At 42.7% G+C, this 9,035-nt stretch overlaps 1 protein-coding gene across 5 annotated transcripts in view; it reads right to left on the bottom strand.

Moving 5' to 3' along the window:
* The window catches only part of LOC120386015 (SV2 related protein), a 44,550-nt gene that overhangs the window by 1,891 nt on the left and 33,624 nt on the right, over positions 1-9,035 (bottom strand). For 3 of the 5 annotated variants that reach the window (XM_039504745.1, XM_039504742.1, XM_039504744.1), the window contains 4 exons: positions 8,477-8,588; positions 6,921-7,002; positions 6,592-6,681; positions 3,299-4,152 (listed from right to left, as the gene is read on the bottom strand). In XM_039504745.1, coding sequence (XP_039360679.1) covers positions 3,946-4,152; positions 6,592-6,681; positions 6,921-7,002; positions 8,477-8,588 — 491 coding nt within the window. In that variant the 3' untranslated portion in view covers positions 3,299-3,945. Of the gene's footprint in view, positions 1-1,771; positions 2,997-3,298; positions 4,153-6,591; positions 6,682-6,920; positions 7,003-8,476; positions 8,589-9,035 lie in introns of those variants that run through there. The other 2 variants (XR_005589484.1, XM_039504743.1) reach the window with 2 other exon arrangements.

Below are 9,035 nucleotides of genomic sequence, written 5' to 3'. Positions count from 1 at the left end.
AGCCCCACAATTCTGTTTGCTCCTAAATTTAATTCAAAATGATCTCATTTTGTTTTTTAAAATGAACTAGCTATATTAATTCTTCCCCAGTGAAAAATACACAACAGTGTTTAAAACAGAATCTTTGGAAGCTTAATTATATACATTAATAATGTTGCCATATTAACAAAATATGACATGACTATTTATAGGCTATAGTGCGTTAAACCAAATGTTCTTCAGCTTTGCTCAATGGACATGCTGGAACATCCTTCTCCATTATTAACATCATTCAGGGACACTCACTCACTTCAGCTGCTTAAGGGCAAGATCCTGCTCCCACTCAAGTCAGTAGCAAAACTCCTATTGACTTCAGTGACACAGAATCAACTCTTAAGAGCCCAATCCTGTCCCCTTGGAGTCTGATTCAAAGCACATGGGAGTCAGTGGAAATACTCAGGCTTTCCATCAGGCCTCAGGTAGGGACCGCTGTTCATGACTGAAGGCCTATGAATTATAATTACCTCAGCAGGGCCAATCCTGGTATTTCTATAACAAGGTACATTTTTCAATGCAGCATTTATATAAAATGAAAAGCAAAAATGCCTCTAAACGGCTTTTTGTAATATTGTAAATGTCATAGGTTAAGCAGGTACCAGCTTCTCAACAGGATTAAAAGCCTTTGCATAGCCTATAAATATCTATTAAAATGAAATATTTGATTGGAAGTGTGTGTATATAAATATACACATACACACACACATACACTTCACATAAAACTCTCTGAATGCACGTTTTGAAGGCCATTGGAATGTCACATCTTCAAACTGTTGAATGCTGACTCAAAAACCAAAGCAGTGTGTGCATATGATCATTTGAAAGGCAGAAGTAGATTTTTAAGTAGAGGAGGAGCTCAATAGCAACCTAAAAGGCTCATTAGCTAGCCTGTTAACACAGCAGTCCTGTGAGACGGTAGGTTTCATGCATCTGTTCTCTCCTCTAACACATACTTACAATGAATCGAGTTTTCAAAAGAGCCTCCAATTCTGGGCATCCAACTAACTGCAAGCACAAATGATAGAAGCTGGGTATCTAACCATGCTTCCCATCAGGTAGGGATCTAAATTCTATCATTTGTGCTTGCAACTGGTTACAGGTACCAAATTACAGATCAGGCTCAGGCCCTATATAGTGTTTTCATTGCAAGGTTCAGGGACCACCTTATACAGCTGTGCTCATGAATCCAAAAGTTAATGTGAGTTGCACTCTGGCTATCTGAATGTTACACTATGCAATCGAAAACCATTCAGGGCTTGTTTCTCCCCTCAGAAACATGCTGTATATCTTGTGTACATTACCGTGAGAGCCCCAGGTAAAAAAGCAGGTGTGCCACATGAGTCTGAGGGCAGCACTGAGCCACTCCAGTTGCATAATACATGAGGGAGGGATATCCAGTTAGAATCTGAATGGTGAGGAGATGAGAAGGAACCATTCCCATTGTCTGCTAGTTAAGAGTACTTTCTGTTCACTTTCAGCAGTTCTCAAACTGTGGGTCAGGACCACAAAGTGGGTTGTGACCCCATTTTAATGGGGTGGCCAGGGCTGACTTAGACTTGCTGGGGCCTGGGGCCAAAGCCTGAGCCCCATTACCCAGGGCCGAAGCCTGAGCCGCACCACCCAGGGCCAAAGCCGAAGCCCGAGGGCTTCAGCCCTTGGTGGCAGGGCTCAAGTTACAGGCCCCCTGCCTGGGGAGGTAGCCCTTGGGCTTCAGCTGGGCCTCCCCGCCCGGAGCGGTGGGGCTTGGGCAGGCTCAGGCATCGGTCCCCCCTCCTGGGGTCTTGTAGTAATTTTTGTTGTCAGAAGGGGGTCATGGTGCAAGGATGAACCCCTGCTTTAGACTGATTGGAACTTTTAGCATATTGGAGAGTCAACACTGAATACAGAACTAATAGACAGGCAGAGATACTCATACCATGTAAAGTGTTAGTACTAGAAATGGACAACATTCTCCTATGCCATCAAACACACGTAAAGCTGGATATCTCTGAACTGAATTACATTTTAAATGAAATGTAGCATTCACCTGTTCAGACCAGCCAGCTATTTCTGGACTGCTTCATTATAACCACCATCTTTTAATGCTAGGTGACTATATAGACTTTGGGTCCCTTGTCAGTCTTACACCTCCTGCACCATAAGATACCTCCACGCAGAATGCCACCAATTGATTTGGCCATTCCTGGTAGTTTGGAGATCTTCAAATTCCTTTAAGGAATTTCCCATATATAATTTAATATAATGGTATAAGTTAAACAGCCTACTACATCTTGGAGTGTTATACTGAGCAATAGCTCTGCATTTCTGTAAGTGAACGTTGAATGTAGATTGTGTTCTCTTATTTTGCACCATTGGCAGACTCAGTGAACTATTTCAGCCCCAGAGAAAAGGACTTTATAGGGAACGGCTTGGTCCACCATGTAGTTAAAATATGGTCTTGTGCCAATCCATAGCATGCACAACACTATATTTCTGTGAAATGATTGACCACATATATTATTGAAAATGTATTGCTTCCCATGGCCTAGTGACTAGAATTAAGTACCTTCAGTTACATCTGACAGTGTATTCCATAGGCTGGATTTCTGGAAAAATACCAAGACCCATGGATGATAACTGTCTGATTTTGTTACACATTTCTTTGCTTTACATCCATCAAGTTTTGAAATCTGAATCCCCATTCACAGACAGATTCCATACAAACCAAAAGGTACATATGAATTGAGTTGTCCTCACCTGAACTATACCACTCCCTGTGGTGAGAGAAAGAACTTCATCAACTACATCAAAATTACTGGGGGAGAGTCAATCTTCTGCTGATGACACTGGTATAGCTCTTCTCAGGACTTCTTCTCATTTAAGATGTGATGCCAATTACATTCCTTCATAACTTGCCATTACATTCCATGTACAACTGGCAGCTAACCTAGAGTTCTGCCCAGCTGATAGAGAACCTGCTCCTGTTGGGAGACACATGAAGGCAGTTCCATCGGAAGTGCTACAAGCAGCTGTTCAAATTAAGACATGTGTGTCATAGGCATTGTCAAATCACTACGGGAACGTACTTATGCAAATTGAACAGAAATATATCTGGACCCATGCAGTAAACCACAGCGTGCATCTCCACACACACAGAGACATCAGGACAGCTGAAGCAGTCTTCACCAATGCAACAGACAGAGGGCTCAATGCTTCTGGCAATGCTAGAAAATTTAAATTCTGTTCCAAACCGCTAGAATTTACATTTCTCATATAGTGCATCCAACAGCACTCCTCACAGACTCAAACTACTCTGCCTTGAGGAAAACAAACACTCAAGATACGTTCCAAACAACCTTCTCAGTGCCTGGTAATTTCCAAGGAACAGAACTTATAGGCAAAGGAACTGGAAAGCATTAGTTGGTTTGCTGTTACAACATGTTGTTGATGACTAAAAAGTGCAAGGCAGGCATCTAATTTAAAAACCCTATTCTGTAGTGTATGGAACCCACCGTGTGTTATGCCAGGTACATAGTAAATATTAATCTTTTGCTTTTAGGCATCAAAAGTACTGGTTTTTTAAATTTTACAGCTGATACTGAATTGCATTCAGTTAGCTATTTGCTTGACACAGGACATTTTAAGCTCAGTATCTGATCATGCAAGCACAATAGACTCTTAAAAAAGCCCTTCTCTCTGAACTTCAAATGACATCCTGATCAAATGTCTCTTGTTACACAAGTAAATTTTTATGAGTGTGAGCAAAGAGTAGTAAAGACACAATTTGCTTAGGTCCAAATCAAAAGTTCCTGCAATTTGACACGACATTGGCAGTGACAGCACGGTCGGCTTTATACGCTTGTTTTTTTAAAATACGATTCTTGCTTGTTTCATCCTTCCTTGCAAGGGACCGGGGGGGCTCATGTTCTATCATTCCTGTGATCCAGAATTTGACCTGGTGACTCCCATGTTGTGGGATACTCTCCCAACCATCTCTTGTCCCCATTCTCTGTGGCTGGACTCCTGCAGACCACGCCCTTTTGTTTCAATGGGCAAAAAACAGGAAGCCACGGCTGCCAACAGGCAGCATCCACTGTAAACCACCAGAGTTAAATAGACTGAAGATTCCAGCATCACCTAGGGGAAAGTAAGTGAAAAGGTAAGAAAAGATGAACTGAATCCACTGCAAAAGAAAACAAAAATTTTGAAACTGGAGTAGAAATGTTAACTCCTTTAGGGAAAACATCACTTTTTAAAAGCCACTATATTACATACTTTTCTTTCTTTTTAGATAATACTTATCCCTTAAATACACACAAAATACCTTGGATTAAGAGTCACATCACCCATCTGAGGTAGGCTAATGTTATCCTTACTTCATAGATAGGGAAACGATGGCAAAGAAATTAAGTGACTTGCCCAAGGCCAGTGTCAGAGCTAGGACTTCCTGGCTCCTGGTCCTGTAGTCGGACCACTAGGCTACCCTCTCTCTAAGGAGTCTCATGAAAGTGATTTGCAACCACGCAAATAAAATGAGGAACAGAAAATAGCTTCTCAGACTTCATGTACTGACCCATTTGTCAGTTCTCTCACTTTTACTGTCTCCCTCCCTTTTGAATGGGTCCTTCTGTCTCTTCCTTCTCCAGCAAGTCCTGATGGACTGGAATGAAAACCCCATCGCTGAACAATCCCTGCTTTGGGAAGGTTCAGCTCTGAACTTCGTGGCTCAGATCCATTGCTAACAGAAATATATGTCAGTGCCTGGAACTCATCAATAGTCTCTACTTCAATCACCCTCTGTGGCTGCTTATTCCATTTGTTTTTGTTATTGCCCTTTGAATGAAGAAATTTTGCCTGAGCTCCCTGCTTATTCTGATTTTCTTATTCTTTAGATTTTATCCACTAATCCTGATCCTCTGGCTAGTGTGAAAAATGCCTCTTTATGGACTTTAATATTACATCACTTTAAAGTCTCCGATATTCCAGTTCAGCTTAGAAAAGGGACAACTAAGGGGGAAATGATAGAGGTCTATAAAATCACGAATAGTGTGGAGAAAGTGAATAGGGAAGTGCTGTTTACCCCTTCCCATAACATAAGAGCGAGGGGTCTCCTAATGCAATCAATAGGCTGCAGGTTTAAAACAACAAAAGGAAGTACTTCTTCACACAGTGCACAGTCGAGCTGTGGAACTCATTGCCAGGGTATATTGTGAGGGCCAAAAGTATAAATGGGTTCAAAAAAGAATTAAATAAGTTCATGGAAGATAGGTCCATCAATGGCTATTAGCCAAGAAAGTCCAGGATGCAACCCCATACCCTCAGTGTCCCTAAACTTCCAACTGACAGACGCTGAGATTGGATGATGGGACGGATCACTCGAAATTGCCCTGTTCTGTTCATTCCCTCTGAAGCATCTGGTAATGGTCACTGTCAGAAGACAGGATACTGGGCTAGATGGGCCGTTGGTCTGACCCAGTATGGCTGTTCCTATGTTCTTATGAGAAATGGATCATCTCTCTTAAGGTTCAAAGATCAGAAAAAAGTTGAGGCCTGTTACCATCTTGGTTGCCCTGCACACACCCTCTCCAATGCAACAATCCCCTTTCAGTGGTATGGTGACTACTACTACAGATCGAATCCACTTCAGGCTCAGTGACACTCTGAGAATCTGCATCCCTTGGGATAGCATGGGAAAAGGTAGGCCACCCAAGTGTGGGGTTTTGAGTGCATTATGCCTGTGGAGACTCAAGAAGGTGCAGTGCTCCTGGCATGCAGTGGGGAGCACATCTAGCACAGATGAAGCACAGGTCTCCAGTCAATTCCCAATGTGTAGAGATAATGGGGCAATGGCCAGGCCCTACCCTTGTAGCCTATGTCCTCCTGAGTTACTAATCACTATGAGCAGTGTTAATGGCACCCTACACTGTCATATATGGTCTCTACTGTGTGGGAGCAAAGGTGGGAAAAGGGCACTACACATTAGAGGCTAACCTGGTTTGGCTTCAGATGCCCCCACTGCCTCAGTTTCCCTTCCTCCCCAGTTAGTCAGACTTCTCCCTGTGGATATTTTCACAATAACCCTCCCCTTTAGCAGTCTGATTCATTAACATAAAGTTCAAAGCACCGCAAGTCTTCCACGCAGCCTTCTGTGAGGGCACGGCCCTTGGTGCAGGGTTCTTAGTCCTGTCCCTGCTGAGGCTTGTTCTCCACACCTTTCCTAGCTGGCTCCTGCTCCCTGCAGGTTTGCACTCCCCAAGCCACCTGCATGGAACCACTCACACAGCCCCTTTACCCTTTAAGACTCTCCCACAACTGACCTCAGACTGTCCTTCTATCCCCCAGCAGGCCTGATTCCTACTCACATGACCCCTGGATTGAAAGGTAAATCAGTCACAGGAGAGGCTGAGTCCAGCTCTCCCTTAAAGGACTAGCTCACCCTCTGACAGGCACCAACATACTTCCTTCACTCCAACATAGTTGAGTGAGGATTGCCATCAACTGGCCCTTAATACAGAAAGGCCGTTTTCTCCATCGATTCCTGTGCTACTAAACTGTTTGGAAGAGAGGGAGTTTTACCTGTGCAATAAATGGGGTTATTAAGGCTCCCACTCTGGCCATTCCACTGCATGTTCCTAAGCCCAGAGCACGAGTGGCTGTTGGGTAAACCTGTAGACAAAGCATCAACAGGTTAACCCTAGGATACAGCTCTCTTCCGACCTTACATCTCTTTATCAAAGAGCGACACTAAACGTAAGTTCTGTCAGGTCTATAACACTCAGACAACATAATGGTTCAATAAATTGTAGCCTGTATAAGGCCTATTATGAGAAGATCATGGAATTCAGCTGTCCCACCAGGGCCTCATTCCCATTAAATCTTCTTGTTACAAAAATGACCTTACTCACCTCAGGAGTGTAAACATAAGCAGCCTGAAATCCTCCTGAAATGAAAGCCCTTGCGATGAAGAGCAGCACAGTAAGAACATTTCTGTGAGAATAAGGAGAGCAGGGGTTGGGTTCAGTACAGTTTTTATTTGAATTTAGAGACAAGTAGCAATTAAAAAAAGATGCTAAATGTTATTAGCTAGATCCATTCTGTTTTTATTGACCCTCCTCCATTTTTCTGGACCTTTAATACAAGGACAGTTCAAAAAAATCTGTGATCACTAAAGACACCTGGGCTTTTCTAAGCGTCTGCATTTTGACGAAGCACTATTAACAGCCAGTGACCAGTGAAGTAAATTACATGTACTAGTCCCAGACTAAAGATATTTGGATGAGGAAAATATGCACTAAATAATTGACCTTACACTAGTCTGACACTGGGATAACTCAGCTGAAGCACAATTGGAGTAAATGAGATCAGAATCAGGCTGTGGGCTTCCTGTGTAAAGGTGTGAAATTGGACACACTTGGTTATTTATTCATATTGTTAGGATTTATTATTATTATTTTTACAGTGCCTGAAAATGTTCTAGGAGCTCTCTCTACACAAGACAGTCCACAACAACTAAGATGTCATTTCTGTGCCGTGCCCCTCCCCACACCCCCAGAATAGAGAAAGCACTGTCCACAAGTGACAGGAAGGCCAAAATATTCCAAAAGGCTTAACACTTATAATCAGAAGCAGATTTTCCAAAGAGCTCAGCACACTGAGTCAATGGTGGCACTCAGCTCCTGTGAAAATCTGGCCATAAGTGTTACAATGGAAGATGCTGGGTGCTGTGCACTTTGGAAAATCTGGCCTCAGTTGTGGGTTCTGAGCAGTCAAAAATTTAGCCCTGAGTTCTTTAGAAAATTGGGCCCTAACTGGCTACAATGCCAAAATACAGGCTCCTTCCATCAGTGAAGTAATTTCCAGATTCTTAGGTCAAATGTACCAATTTTCCAGGCCAAGACCTCAACTTCACTAGTCAGTGCCCATCGCCTGCCCTGTAATTGCACATTCTAATCCATAACACAGCTTAGACTGCTCTGAACTCCAGTCTCACAATTAAAGGCCAAGCTCTGCTGCGAATTGGTGCGAGTAACTGAATGGGAGGCAGGTACACAGCAGTGGAGCCCAGCCCAGAGGTTCATCATTCATTTGGCAAGTGAATAACTAGAAAACTAATTGCAAAACTAGAGGTACCAGCCTCACTACATGTACTGGTAGTTGAGACCCACTGCACAAGATTTGATTTAGAACTTTTTTCAGAGAGCTATTTCCTACTTTGATGTCAACTATTATCCCCTTTGGTGTATTCTGAACACAGGACTTTGGAGAAGACAGGCTTTCTCCCCTCCCACGTCTCTTATTTTTCTTCTAAACACTCTGTAGAGAAAAGCCTAACTTTCCTTTTGAAATCTTTTCACAAATTAACTTGGTCAATTCTTGGCTCTTAAAACCATCACTTTCAACCTATTGTCCCATATGGCAGAGTAAATGGATCGGGGTTTAGTTTTCACTTTGTGCTGCGTACCTTCCAACGCAGAGAAATAACAGGAGACTACAAAACGAGAAGACGAAAAAGGAAAGCGCCATGGTTTTTTTACGGCCTATCCGATCAATAATCCAGAGGGTCACCAAAACACCTGTATGGGAAGAGAAATGGATTGGCCCACATCTCTTGAATGAGTTCAGATTTAGCTGCAGCATCCAGCAATTACCACACAATGTTATTTGGCTTTGTAATTTATTTCCTTTTTGTGTGAATCTGTTGCAAGTGAAAGGAGCCAGATTGGCAATCCAAGGGAAGGGGTTTCCCTATGGACAAAACATGTACAACACAGGCCGTGGAGCTGCACTCATACCAGAGCTGGATTTGTCACTGAGATTTTAATCCAGAGCAGTGATAATATCCTGAATCACTGCCTTGTGATATGCCATCTCAAGCCAATTAGTACCTAGGGATGTAGTCATACGTCTAATGGAACAATATTCATATTGCTACCATATGTCACCTATCTTTCTTGCTCTATTGTCACACTGCTTATTTAAATAATTGTGACTTTAAAAGTCATGGCTCTGATGGTGTACAA

Source organism: Mauremys reevesii, linkage group 18 (genome assembly GCF_016161935.1).
Source record: "Mauremys reevesii isolate NIE-2019 linkage group 18, ASM1616193v1, whole genome shotgun sequence".
Taxonomy (NCBI): Eukaryota; Metazoa; Chordata; order Testudines; family Geoemydidae; genus Mauremys; species Mauremys reevesii.
The sequence above is the reverse complement of the archived record's forward strand: the minus strand, read 5'-3'. Positions and strand labels throughout refer to the sequence as shown.